Source organism: Typopeltis vanoorti, chromosome 16, assembly GCF_054136105.1.
Source record: "Typopeltis vanoorti isolate ZY-2024b chromosome 16, IOZ_Tvanoo_1.0, whole genome shotgun sequence".
Lineage (NCBI taxonomy): Eukaryota > Metazoa > Arthropoda > Arachnida > Uropygi > Thelyphonidae > Typopeltis > Typopeltis vanoorti.
In genome coordinates, this window is record NC_143564.1 from 90,837,189 (window position 1) to 90,852,461 (window position 15,273).

Consider the following 15,273-nt stretch of genomic DNA (forward strand, 5'->3'; position numbering starts at 1 on the left):
GTCTCCAGTAAAAGGTAGGGAAAAAAAATACTGCTCCAATCAGAATGATTGCAGTGAGTTATTTTCTTATATATAAAATTAATAATTATTAAATCTTTTCTTATTAACATTAATTAGATTTTTAACTATTGTCAAAGTCATATTTATTATTTATATCTAAAATTTTTATGCAATGAATAATGTTTTTTTTTTTTTTTTTTTTTTTTTTTTTAAATTATCAGACTGGTAAATAACAGATGTTGTCCCTCTGTTTCACGATTTCTCCCTAAAAACAATACTCCGGCTATATCAACTAAGAATGGAATCGTCTCAGAGGCCAGCACAGTATCAAAAACAGCTTTTTCATTGTTAAAGCGTTCATACGTCACGTTAGTTTTTCTTGTTTGAGTGAAAAATAGTCGATTAATTGATTTAATAATAAAGTGGCCATTTTTAATTCATTTTGTCGAAATGAACATGCATAAGTGTGGAGAGAGTACATATGACAGGCGATATAAAAAATATGAAGATATTTTAGCAGGTAAGGTTGCAATACTTTAATTTTTCCACTTCTCTACCAGCGGTTTTCTATATGTATTTCTGTAACCTGTGTTCTAGCACAGCATGACCTTTTATGTCTTTTCACCATAAAAATCAAATATTCACACGTGGAATGGGAAAAGAAACTAGTAATCCTATTTCGTTTTTATTTTAAGGTTCAAGACATTTTTATTTTATATTACTTCTAAGATGAACACTTGCAAAAGTTGGAATTTGTCCAGTGCTTTGTTTGCGTATTCAGTATATATTGATAGTTCAGTTCTAGAATCAAAATAACCCTATATAGAGAAACACATCGCTTCCTACAAAGACAATACTGCGCAGATGCAAACAAATAAAAGTAAATTTTTATTATAGCACTGAAAACAGCACATAGACACAGTCGATGTATACTGATTTTAGTGAAACGTATTGCAATTAGAAACAACTGCAAACAAGTTTTACTGTAGCACTAAAATACAGTACAACTCTGCTTGAGACACAGTTTGCGTAAAATGAAAGTAATTTAAATTTCTAAAAAAATAGTTATAAGAATACTTACTTATAACTATTTTATACAATACTTACTTATACTTACTTATACTTATTTAATCAAATCAAAAATCAAGAGATCAAGAAAGAAAAAGATCAAGAGATCAAGAAAGAAAAAGATCAAGGGATCAAAAGATCAAAAATCAAGAGATCAAAAGATCAAAAATCAAGAGATCAAGAAAGAAAAAGATCAAGAGATCAAAAGATCAAAAATCAAGAGATCAAGAAAGAAAAGATCAAGAGATCAAAAGATCAAAAATCAAGAGATCAAGAAAGAAAAAGATCAAGAGATCAAAAGATTAAAAATCAAGAGATCAAGAAAGAAAAAGATCAAGGGATCAAAAGATCAAAAATCAAGAGATCAAGAAAGAAAAAGATCAAGAGATCAAAAGATCAAAAATCAAGAGATCAAGAAAGATAAAGATCAAGAGATCAAAACAAATTAAGCAAATCCAGCTCAGTCAAAAATTTTTCAATCAGGATTCAGCTTTTTCCGTATCCTTCATGCCGATTACGAAATCTTCCTTTTGAAATATTCGAGCAGAAGTTGATGGGATTGGTGGTACTGTTGATAATCCCCCCACTATTTAACTCCCCCACCTATCTAATTAAAAGGGAAAAGGATAATTCAGGTGGTAATTTAGATGAAAAATTATTTATTGATGAAGCACTTGAGTAATCATGTTCATTAAGATTAAAATATGGACTATCTCACTACTAGCCTCACCCCCTTACTATCCTGCTTCATTAACTGGGTCTAGAATGTTGCTAAAGAGAAAGTAATTTTCCCACTCCCGAACTAACAGAACTGCTTCTAATGAGAAGGTGCGATAAACAGACTGACCAACGCAGGCGGCTTACCAGTGTGTCATTATTAGGAAAGAGAGAGATGTCCTCCACCTTCATGAATCAATTAGGACCATTGCGTTGCTAGTCTGCCGTGTGTGTGTGTTAGAAGCGCTTGATTATTAAATGAGGCATGTTTCAAAGCGGGCACGCATTGTACAACAGCAGTCTCCAAACCTGTCGGAGAAAGGGCCTGCAGGTGACAATACAATAATTAATATCGACCCGTGAAAAAAAACGCCATGGGGAGATGAGGGGAACAGAAACAGCATCCAGCCTTGATGAAGCGATCAAAGTTTGATACGCTAAAGTGACTCCAGTAGCCGAACAAGGGTTGGCCATCTGTTGTAGGATCAGGGTTAGCTCTGTGACAGTCTGCTGTATGCTGGCCACGGTGGTAGACACATTATAGTCCGTGTTCTGCGGAGGTGTAGGCCCTATCCATTCCCTGTTCACGAGGTAGCGGTGACATCTATGAAACATGTGTCCCTAGCTTGCACCGTCTGGGCTTGTCGTTGTTCGGACTGCCTCGAAGCACTGGCCGCAGGATTTAACGCGTTCCGCCAACAAGAGGACGCGGATCCAGAACTATTCATTTGCCTGTTTGCTTCACTGAACAGCTACAATGAACCAGCTAATGAATTTCCCGGCGCTCGAGATGCAAAGCGAGTTGTCTGTCCACACGCCCGGGTGTATCCCTTCGCTGCGGGACGTGTGGCCCCGTGATTCATGCCCGGAGAGCCGTGTCGCTAGGGTCAGGTCATGTGGGGTGTCATCGATGTGTGACCATGATAACAGTTTTGTTTTCTTACAATAAGAATTGAATCTAACGTACGTCTAGGGAAGGTTAATATCTCCGCCACTACCGCAGTCTCTCTCTCTCTCTTTCATACTTGAAGGGTAATTATAACAGGATAGTTTTGATTTTATTATACCAACCCTAGCGTTTTGAAGAATCATCCAGCTAAATAATAAAACCTTTTAGCTAAAAATTAAATTTTCGAGAGACTAGAAGCAATGGACGATCCTGGAACTAAATGGCCACCGTTTTAAATGCTGTTGCTTGCGAAGATGTCGTCCAACATAATAAATTACTTAGTTGATCTGCATATATAACCATATTATTTTTAAAGTTATTCCCTCCTCTTGATCCTTATACATCTATATTAACTTTAGCACTGAGGACTGAGAAAGAATTGGATATGATATTCTAGAAATCTTGGACTCTCTTGAATCTCTTGGACTCAAGAGAGTCCAAGAGACTCAATATTTGGACTCTTGTTGAATATTGGATCATTTCGATCCTCCATAGTTCAATCAGTATCAAGAATGTCGTTTGGATGGAATGACCTAGATTTGAACTAATCTATGACGTGAACCTTTTATCAAGGCTTTTCGTTGAACGGTGAGTTAGTCGGTCTCATACTCAGGTAAAAGGTTTTCTTCCCGAAATGCGGATGGACTCAAAAGACCTTCAATTTACAGATAAATACACTGGCCTCAGAGCCTTGATTGCTTCAACCACCCGCAATCATCATAGTGCAGTATTGAATTGTGCTAGACGTAGTCAGGATGCATATATTCACATCGTTTCCTTATTTTAGACATTCTTACTCTGCAGCATTGATAGCATAAGAATCCTTATTGGTATATCGTGCAACTGTAATACAACGCTAAAGTTAAAAAGCTCAGAGAATGTTATTGAAAGTGTTATACATTCCATTTCTTGAAAATGGGTTCTTATTTCGCCTTGATATTTAAAGTGAGTTTACACAAGCCCTTGAGACTGTAGTTTAATGTAGAAACCTCACTGAGATTAAAAATACATATTTTACGTATAATCATTCTCATTCTTAAGACTATAAACTACAGTCCCAACATTGTCGCAATTTACGTTAGAAGCTTCATTGCTTGTATTTATTACGCTAATTTCTTTGATTACCGATAAGTAAAACCCAACTTTCTGGAAATTAAAAAAAAAAATCTCCTTAAGAAACGTTTCATTTGAAAATCCCTTATAAAGTATTTTCGCATCCCCAGACGAGATTCGATATTAAGTCTTTCCAGTCATCTCTGATAACAACGAATACTTCAATTTTATTTCCGGAAATTGATTCGAGTTCAGTGTACGCCACAAATACGCAGTCCTCTGTTTCGGATGGCGTATTATTTGAATGATACGCCGTAGAATTAGGAGATTCTTCACAAGAGTGCGCTGTGTAATTAAATAAACTAAGTAATTAAATCATGTAATTGAGCAGTGCCGGAGTGCCTTATACCCACCACTTCAAGCTGCTCCCTGAAAAATATGCAGCGATGTACCTCTTACATCGTGCGAATATGCCGTAAGTTAGTTTCTAAGATCCTACCGTAGACCTATTCTGGTTGCCGAACAGCGATAGATTTATTAGTCTAGGAAAAAATGACAACTCTCTTTTTTAGAAATGGGGAGATAAAATATCATCAAAATTACATTTTGGAGAATTTTAGGCATTTATTTTATATTTTTTATTACCCTAGCATACTTTCTCCTAAGTATTATTGCCTTTTATTAGCTGAAAGTATTTTTTTTTTGCTTATTAATTAATATCGTACAGACAAAATATGCAGACTAAGTGCAAAGATGAATATTAAAGTAAAAAATGGAAGGGGGTTATAATATTAAATAAGGGAATGGCATCTATAACTTTGGCATTCCATTTGCTGTCACTATCAGAAACAGAGCCAGGTTACAAAATATGGATGTTTTACTTCTTGAATAAAAGTTTGCTGTTTTGTGATCATTCTCTTTAAACCATCATAAACAAAAAGGTGTTTTTCGGTAATAGAGAAATAACAATCTTTGCTATTTCGTTATTGGTGTTTTTCGTCTTTTTATTCTTGTATAAATGACTGCATTTATACTCTCAAATTTGTTTTGACTAATTTTGTCTCTACAATACAAATGAAAACCAAAAATTCCTGTAAATGTTTAGAGCGAAACGAAAATTGGACTCAACAGTTTTTGCATGGATTCCAAATACTCATCAATAAGATTCATCGATACAGAACGGAGGACCAACGTGAATACGGATTATATTGAAAAAAAAAAACATTCAAAAATAATAATAATATATTACTCTCCTAAATACTCATTTTAGGATGCTTTGTGTATACAAGCTTTTTTAAGGAAAAGAAAAAGAAAACAAAATTGAAACGGCGAAATAGATGGATGCTGTATTTAGATTGGTTCGGTTTTAAAAGTTCAATGCTGTAATGTTTTCTAATGAATATGAGTCGATCTTACAATTGTTTGTAAACCTTCATTATAGGCAAGTCCAGGCAAGCAATTAAATAAATAAAAACAGGAAATAAACAGAAGGAAATGCGTGTCATTCCATTGATGTTGCACCCCCCCCCATCTGGTGCAAACAAGCGAAAAAATCTGGGGCTTCCCGAGTGCATTCGGCCGATTGAACTCTCAGCAACCTAATCTCACAAATGAATATTAACAGCGACCCGGAGATGCGTTAGACAGGGCCGGGGGGAGGGGGGGGGTGAATGCTGCGTTGACAGAGGCTGGCAAATCAGTCCCTCTCTCGGGAACAGGGTTCAATCGGTTTTGTGACAGTGATTAAACGGCGCCTTTCCTCAATTCCGACGTTACGAATGATAGGTCAATCGGGCTTCTTTACTCCAACTACGGTCAGGTCTTGGTGAAGGGAAAACGAAGATAGTGACCCCCCCCCCCCTATTCTGTTGCCCTTCTTCTAGCAGGGCGCGTGTTTCAGCTCGGTGAAGAGCACGAATCGGGGAAACCGAGTTTACTCAGGAAAAGGCTCCTCCGACAACGTCGACTCTTAATACAAAAGCGTAATTGAGAGTGTTCACACTTGATTTAATTTCTTCCCTGGGTACGGAGTGACCAACGGATGAGTCGTCCAGTTGTGGGAAGCCAGAGAGCAAAGGGGAGAGTGTCATTTACTCCGACTGCCTTTCGGTCAGTCTTTGCTGTGGTGCAGTCAACAACGAAAAATATTCATTTGTCATCAAAATCTTGTTACGAATGCGTGTGCTTTGTAACCCGTGAGTGCACCCCTTTTCACTCGACACCACCCGTCTACTCATCTGCGAATTCCCACAATATCTTATTGGCTTTTGTTCGCTCTCGTTCATCCCTGCAACCCATTAATGCCTTTGCAGTGCATCATGACATAACTGTTATGACAGAAGTCAATCGGCATCATGCAACAACACTTCCGGTTCACTTCGCTCGCATTGTTCAACAATACTTGATGCATGAAGCGCAACTGTATATCAAAACGAATGATATCATGGCCAAGATTAATATTTTTGCCAGTTTATAATTCTGATTATGTTTAGGAAATTGCGCATTGGTTATCACATACGTATAATATTTTAGATAATTTATCTTACTTATATAAATGAATCAGAGGTCTGATTAAGATTATCAGACCTATGATTATCTTAACAATCAACGTTTATTAACAGTGTGATAGAGTGCAACATTTTCTATAGATGGGTGTGATTTTTTTTTTTTTGTTGCTATGGTAACTATTAATAATGCAGTGTTGAATGGTAATCAACAGACAAATTAGGTTATTTAAATATGTTTCATATTTTCTATCGCTCAACACTATGGCGCCTTCGGAAACCATGTTTATTTTATTTATTTATTTATCTTATGTATTTTTATTCATTCTTTTGTAGAAAGCTTATTGTGAAAAAATAGTTCCGAATTAAGTTGCCTAAGTCCATTCAGGATGGTAGCAGAATATTCTGTTTATTACCCTGTATTCACTGTGCAGGATATGCATTTGAAGCTGGTTGTTCGAAAGGAAACTGGAGTGTACAGAGGGGGGAAAAAATGTAAAAAAAAATACGAGACTGACTAACTCCGTGCTGGAAAGCGTATATCGACCAGAAGCGGGCATTTACTAAGTAATCAGGACTATGATGGTCTAAACTTGATTATATTAATAAAAATCATTAGTTTTCAAAGTCGTGCAACACATTGTTAAAGGCCTTTCTATATAATCTATAGCTTTACTGTAAAAATGAGACTCATATAATTGCAGAAAGGCCTGGCTAAACTAAGGGCAGCACAATCCAACTATCTACATTGTATATTAGTTTTATTTTATTTTTCACTCCATTAAATATTCTAAGTGTATGCCTTAGATGATTGATAAGTGAAAACTAAAATGACGGTCGTGTACAAATTTCTATGTTGGTGGCTTATCTGGTTTAGCGTAAGAAGTGCTTCCGTCGTGACCTTGCCGTACACCTCGGTTCGCTTAAAATAAGTAAATCTCGCCGTAAAATAAACACAGAAAGACGGGAGTCGCGACTTGGGTACGCCCTGTTGTCTTTAGCTGCCGTCGGCATCCTTGTAGTTTGGCTGCAGGACGTCACCGAACCCTACTCTTGAGGCCTGCAGAATGTGAAGTGGGTGGTGGCATGATTAGGGAGGAGGTGAGAAAGGAGGGAAGTGTGGGGTGCAATCATGGGAATTTTTCTTGCCCTACTAATAAATCATCATTGTCATTGGGAAATCGTGGGTATTGCTGGACACTGAACTCTTGAACTCGCTTATTCCTTCTATTTTAGTTCTTCGTCGACTTCCTTTTTTATTTATTTATTTTTTTTTTTAAGCTACTGTAGACTGAACTGGCCTAAACCCGCACAGGCATGTTAGGTGCTGTCGTAATAACTATGATATAGTTATCGAAACATAAATCAAGCCAGGTACTTGTTATTTTCCATCTTTTCTACTTTGCAGAACAAAATATGTAAATTTGACCTCATTTCATTGGATTTTTCTTTGTGCATGAGAAATAAATGCCGCTCTTTATGGAGCCAAAGTATTAACGGCAAACCTTTAACCTACTGGTTACTTTCCTAGAAGTATGTTATTTATAGGAAATCGAAAAACGAAACAGAAAAAAAAAAAAAATCCTGTCCATTTTATGTAGACTTCCAACAGTTCGATTGTAATACAGATTCAGAACAGTCATATTCGTGTCAAAATGACTAACTGATGAGACCAAAATAACTTACTTTCTAGAAAATTACGCATGTTCTTGGACATTGGTAAAACTTTACATTTTTATCGTAGCGTGAGCGACTCTTTAACCTACTTGAACTTTGTGGACTTAAAGCAAAGCGAAAAACACGTGTCACACGCTCGAGAGGCAATTGCTGGAAATCAAGGAATATTTTTATTTATTTATTTTCTTTTGGGTTCGTTTTTATAACTGTCAAGATTCACTTATTCTGAAGGTTTGTACTAGATTGGATCTCGCTCGGGAAAATCACATAAAATATTACGTTATTTTAGGCATAACAATTCACTTAGTTAATGTATTAATCCCTTAACATACAAAGACGTCTGTGACACGTCTTTTGTTTATCGCACCAAAATTGAATATGAATTTTTATGAATTGAATATGACAGTTGAATATGATTGCCTTGTCTCATCCGAATTATTCATGAGAAAAATGAAACTATATTACCAAAATTTTCTCGTCATTGCGATCAATTTACTCTACGAAGATTGGAGATCAGAGAATAATATGACATTCTTCCAAACACAATGGTGATCCTCGACTCAGCTGCAGCAAAGATTAATACCTGAATGAAAATACGATATGGAATTTTTATGAGTTTCTTTCTCTGTCGCTCTCTTTTTATTTTTAACTTTTCACTTTAATTTCGACAATAAATCTCTTAAATGTCTCATGATTTTTCTCAAATTCACTTCAGGAGCCGGAATTAGGAAGTGCCATCGGCTTCGAAAATCCTGGATCTAGACGCAAGGAATAAGACAAAACAAACTGGCTAGGAACTAAACAACCATCCTCTTCTAATTTTTCAATATTTATTTCCATTTTTTTTTCCCGAATTCAGCTTGATTATTATTATTTTCTTTGGTAATATTTAATATCTATTTTTATTATTGAAGCGTTGGATAGAAGACAACTACTATAAACAGTAGAAAGGTTACGCGAACTCGATTTTTTTTTTTTTTTTTTTTTTTTCAAAACGAGTTGATGGGAGGGGGGGGGTTGTAGATGACAAAAGTGAATCACTGAAAACAGCAATACTAAGCGTGGCGCAACAGAATGCTTCCTACTAACCTCAGGGCTTGTTTCCTCCTCTTCCACCTCTCTCCTTCTGGCCAGCATCAGAAATGGCGTCTTAGGCGCGTATTTTGACAGTTGGCGGGACGTAGAGCAAGTGATTTGTCGCCAAAATGTCTGACTGTCCAGAACTGACTCCGATATAAGATTTCCGTGTCGTGGCCCGGAGCCTCGCCTCCTTACGAACCACTATATAAAGACTACCATAGGGATGTCCTCCGCCACTCACGACCCAGTATGCTCCTTGTTCCTTAAGACAACAAGGGGGCCTAGTCGATATGGGTGGTCTGTCCGAAACTCCGACAGTCTCCCGTAGGGTTGTCGCCGCTACCGAGGGCAGCACGTGCCGCCAGCAGATCTTCCGAAATTGGCCATTGCAATGTTTGACAGTATTAGTGTCGCTTGTAACCTAAAACTGTCGTAATTCCGCCTCCGTGAGTAGTAGTTTGGCAATGGGCCCCTGCTAGGATTGATCATAAGATTAGATATCGCAATGCAGACTTTAATAATCAGATCTTCTGTAGTTAACACCTCCCCCCCCCAATCATATAATAAAATTTATTTTTCTTCTTTCTATTCAGTATTAGGGCTAGCAGAACGGTCTCTTCAGATTTCTTTATTCTGTCAATCTCCGACTCCGAGATTTGTAACTTAAGGTTGTCTTTAAGATGCCTTAACACTTCTACATTCTGTGCGCACGTTCTAATCAGTTATTTCTCTACATTTCAAGATATCTGTCCTTTTTATCCTGTATATCCGGTGTCCACTGTAAAATATTTGGATGCTCTTCTCATGGAATAAATTTCATGTCTGTATAACTTATTTTTTTCTGCATTGATTATCGTAGTTCATTCTCCATAAGTGAGGACGTGAACTAGAAGAAGGTAGTGTAGACTCTCTTTCTTTCTTTCTTTCTCTCTCTCTCTCTCTAGACGTAATAAAATAGTTTCTTTTATTTATTTAAGACGACTTTCGTTTATTTGCTTATTTTCAGGTTTCCATAGCAACAATGCGTGGGAGGTTATGTGCTATTAAAGTTTGGGTAACTTTTCGATGTTAGCATATTTAGACTAATATATATCATTTCCTTTCAATGTTTCCACGGTAACAGTAAGTTCGGCTTGGTTCTGAGTGATTCTTGCGATTGTTCTGTAGTTGGTTTGTGTTATGAGACTGACTATTTCATGTCATCGAGAAAGAAACCCATTCGGAACTTACCCCTTAATATACGATGATCATTCGTAACATATTTATCTATAAAAGTGATAACAGTGCCAGCAGTAGGTGCATTATTGGACCGTGCGGTAGATGGTAGCAGTGTTATACAATTTTCAGCTGTTATATTGCACAGCAACGTATATAGCTATTACGGTATCGGTATTTAAATGAACGTAGAGAGCAGCTATTTAGTAGTCTAAGGCTCACTTGCAGCTCATAAGAAGTTGGTGTTTGATTGGAAAAATCAGGGTTCAAATTTCGCGAGTGAAGAGTGACTCTGCTACTTAAGGTTCGTTAGCTGGCTTCGTTTGGAAGAAGCAGGATTCGCCGAGTGGAAACTCGAGTTTTTCTTATATACAGAACAGACAAACCAGCCAAAGAACAGACGCAATTAATATCGAACATTTGCTTCACGATTTTAACTATCGTGATTTTATACTAATCATGTTCAATAACAAAACTTTTTGAACGGATTACTTGTGTTATTGAAGTAAAAACTGGAACTTTGTGTGTGTGTGGGGGGGGGAAGTTTCAGTCCTTGCCAAGGACAATAACTTTCTTTCTTTCTGAGGAACAATAGTCTACTGCTTTTCATTAAAATTTTAATTGTAAGATTTTTAACGAGATCATTTAACTTTACTAAAGTGTGCAAAAAATAATTAAACTACAACATAGCTGCCATGTTTTTTTTTCCCTATAGTACATTAGTACCGTGCGTGGAGTAATTTTTTTTATTTTCTTTTTATATTGGTATTAATTATTATTATTATTATTATTATTATTTATTTTTTTTTTTTTTTATTCATGTTTAACTGGTCAAGAAAACCTGCTCTTGAGACCAAACACGGAAAACATTTTCAAGCCACTTCAGCCTCCAATAAGCGGTACGATACTCTCACACCGGAGGGTGAAAGTCATCGACCTCCTAAAAACAGTTCAGAAACATTCATGTCCACGATGGAATACGAACTCGCAGCTTGTTGGTTGGGGAGCGGATACTAACCCCACGGCCACCCAAGACTATCAAAACCAGGTTGCGCGTAAGTTCGTTGTACTGATATTCTGGATCAGAGAGTATCCAAGATGGCCGTTCTGAGTGTGTTTGCTTTTCCACTTTCACTTATCAGTCAATATATATCGTCATTGTTATCACTAATGGGGTTTAATTGTTGACCTGCCCACCATAATTACTAACACAGTTCTATGTTTGTAGTCATTCTCCATGCGGAGAATTTGTATAAAAGATGTCAATCATATCATATTGGGTCTAACGAATTTACTTGCACATCTGATGTTCCACTTTCTTTTCAGGTGGAAGCAATTGTCCAAAAGTATATAATAATATAAAATTTAGATAATAATGCCAAGCTGCTAATGCTATCTTTTATGCAGTAGATTATTGTTAAATGTAATACTTTTTGAATGAAGTAGGAGAAAGACTACAATGTTTGCATTGTAATTCTACTTAAAAACTTTTAGTTGACATTTGAGTTAACTTAAATATGTATTTTATTATTTGAATCATACTAACAAATTTGAAAGCAAAGAGAGCTACCTGCATAAAATTTGGAATAAACAACATCCAAATGATATTTGCCACTAATATAACTCCCAGATGATGGGTGTAGTTCCATATACTTGAGAGTAAACAGGAGGGAACAACAAATAAATACAATCCACTTTTCGTTGAGTGCATTATGAATATAAATTGATCACATAAATCATTCCTAACATCTAAAGATGTAACCGCCCAATGTACAAACAGAGACGTCCAAATGATAAGAATGGAAAGACAGCAAAATCGTTGTGTTTTGCACAAAATAGAAAGGGAAAGAAATAATGAAAGTTACAGAACGGGTAATTCTGCTGTTATTTCGAAAGCTATCGTATAAACGGAAACACCATAATAATTAATAGACAAAATTTAGGACTTTTATTGCAATGAGATCTACAGAACTCATTGCTATAACCATTGGCGCACCCAGGGAGGGCGCCAATTGGCCCTTCCCCCCCCCCCCCCAAAAAAAAGGAAAAAACACTAGAAACATTTTCAAAAATCTTTTCCTAATTAAAATTCTTTTTTTATTTTATTTATGTTGTGTCGTGTCTTCTATTTCTATACTACTTATGAATTAGCAGTCCCATAAGGTGGGAATACTCTCTGACTCTGGGTAATCACGGTCTTCATTCGCAAGGCGAACGAAGACCGTGATTACCGAGAGTCAGAAGTAGGGCTCGAGCGATACTTTGTTTGCCCGTGCCGGGCCAGAGATCATGGGCATCATGTATTGGCGATCACTGCAGATGCTCAGTCATAGGTCATATGCAATGCGTAGTGTGCGTATTCTCAAATCATCTACTCAACTCGCCCCACCCCAAGATTAAATCATGAGTGCTGTCTCCCCCCCCCCCAAGTTAAATCTTGAGTACTCGGCCCCTCCAAGATTAAATCCTGAGTGCATCACTGGCTATAACAATCCTAAATTTTGGGTAACTTGAATAGGTTGTCCAGCACCAGATCTATAGATAATTCAGCTTATCTGCTAGCATAAACACATTTGAGGAAAGGCCAGAATAGCGCCTGTCTAATAAAGCTGGAAGAACCACGTGACTGACCCTAGGAATATTTTTTTTCTGAAATGAGCCTTTTTTAGCTCAGTTTGATTTGTTTTCAAACAAATATTGTAAAGAAACATGCGTAGATTGTTATTCAAACATTTATGATGAGAGAAAGAGCATGGAGTGGGGAGGAGAATACACAGGGCTTGGTAAGCTGCTGATATTTTTGTGTAACTTTCCAGGCTACTAAATTGGTCGAAGTAATTGAGTATTTCGATATCATCAGATATTGCAAGATGCTTAAAGTACAACCTGGATTAAGGAGCTGGGGGAAAAACTGCAACTTTGATCTAGGGACTGAAATATCGAGAATCTGAATCGAGATGCTGAGAATTTGATAAATGGTAGGTCTATACAGGAAATGTGTAACTTGAGCCCGACCCCAGAACAGTGCGGTTAGGATAAGTATTCCTATTCATCCATACAGTACCAACGTACAATTCGTGTATTATATTCGACTAGATATATAAATAGTAGAAAGGTGAAATGATATTTACGATTATTATCTGCTTACCTGCAATGAATATATAAACAGTATTCCATTTTTGTGATATTTATTTATATTTTTTATTACGAAAATTAATTTTTAATTATTGAATTTTTTGCTGTCTTAGAATAATATGTAATTCTTATTGAAGGAGTTAGTTATACTTAAATCACGCGATGGTATAATTCCGTTGTCTTCACAACTAGAAAAAAAAACTTATTTTACGAAGAAATTGAGACTGACATGTTCTGAGCTTTATTATCTTATGACTACAATGTCTAACTTGTTTATGGTAATTTTCATGTTTTTATGCTGTCGATGTGTTCTCTGTTTGTGAAGTATTAATTGCATGCTACTTACCGCTGCTTGTTTTAAGGTTCCGTAGCTGATTACGTATTTTAGTTTTTGTCACAGGTTGTCCAGCAGAAATGCATTTTCACAGCTGCAAGTTCAGCGTTTGAGTGGTAGGTCGTGTTATACGATAGGTGTCTCTGTTGTTAGGTAAGAATTATTAAAATAATTTCTTAATAACAACAAGTAGTATCTCAAATTATTTATTTATTTATTTTATAGTGTGGGTTTTGTGCAGAGCCATAAGGGATTCAGTAATATCCTGATGTTTGTTATGATCGGGGGAGGCTCGTGCATAGGCACTGCGGAACCGCAGCATCCCCAATTTTTCTCGATATATAAATATATTTATTAATTTATTTATATTTGTTTATAATATTTAATTTTATCTTCAACAATCCTATTCAATTCTCTTATTTTGTATAAAAAATAATAAAAATCCATCTTGTAGCACTTAGGAGGGAAGAAGGACGCTAGCAGCACTGTGTTTACCACAGTGCCATATTGATACATGCGCAAGCATATGCACGTCATAGTGAGATGCGAGCTATTAGCGTAATGCGGCACTGTCCGTAACGCAGTTCCACTGTTGTTTATATGCAGTTTGTGCCAGTAGTAGAGTGTTCGTATTGCTTATTGAGTTTACTCCGTCTCTTTAAATATTTGGACATCACAATTAAAGACATAACATTTGTTATAGTTTTTATTTTAGAACATTATTGGGGTTATGATAATGGATTTTATTTTTAAGTAATTTTGAATTATACCAAACTGTATAATTTTATCGATAATAAACAATATTTTTTCATGTTTAATTTTTTTTTTTAATTTTTACCATAATTTTGATATTTTTTCCAAACACGTATACGCTGTACTTACAGTGTGTATGTATTATTGTGAAATCAAAACAATAATTTTAATTTTAGTGTGTATGTATATTTCGAAAGTTGCAGCACCCCCCACGATTTCAAGCCACGAGCCGCCACTGGTTATGGTTAACAATAAAGGCTTAACAAAAACAGATCACCTTTGATGATCTGTTTTTGTTAAACCTTTATTGTAGTACTGATTCATAATTTCGTTATAAGACTTTTGGTTAGTTTACATCATGTATTTTTGCTTATCATATAATAATAATAAATGGAAGAGGAGCGATAGTATCCAATATATGTTTAGTTCATAATAATAATAATAATAATAATAGGAAGAACAGTTAGAAAGAGTGTCAATGAGAACAAAAATTGATAGCCTACCGGGTTCAGTTATTCATCTGTAGTAGAGTATAAAAACACACGCATGCACAATAACACAAGAGCATCTAAGAAAAGCAACCAGTTGGACTCTGACACGTTCCATCTTTTCATATCATCGTTTTATTTTCATAACAATGTAGCAATCTGTGGAAACTAATTCTCCGGTGTTGGTCACTAAAAGGTTAACAGCACTTATATTAACCTTCGAGATTTCTACTGACACTGTCTTAAGCCTTCTTCTATACAACAATCACGTGAGGAATGCTTTTGGCAGTATCCAGCTGC

At 36.1% G+C, this 15,273-nt stretch overlaps 1 protein-coding gene across 4 annotated transcripts in view; it reads left to right on the top strand.

Moving 5' to 3' along the window:
* The first annotated feature begins 406 nt into the window (after positions 1-406).
* tup (LIM1_Isl and LIM2_Isl domain-containing protein tup) overlaps positions 407-15,273 on the top strand; it is a 194,652-nt gene continuing 179,785 nt past the window's right edge. For all 4 annotated transcript variants that reach the window (XM_090406189.1, XM_090406190.1, XM_090406192.1 and 1 more), the window contains exon 1: positions 407-520. In XM_090406189.1, coding sequence (XP_090262315.1) covers positions 451-520 — 70 coding nt within the window. In that variant the 5' untranslated portion in view covers positions 407-450. The remainder of the gene's footprint in view (positions 521-15,273) is intronic.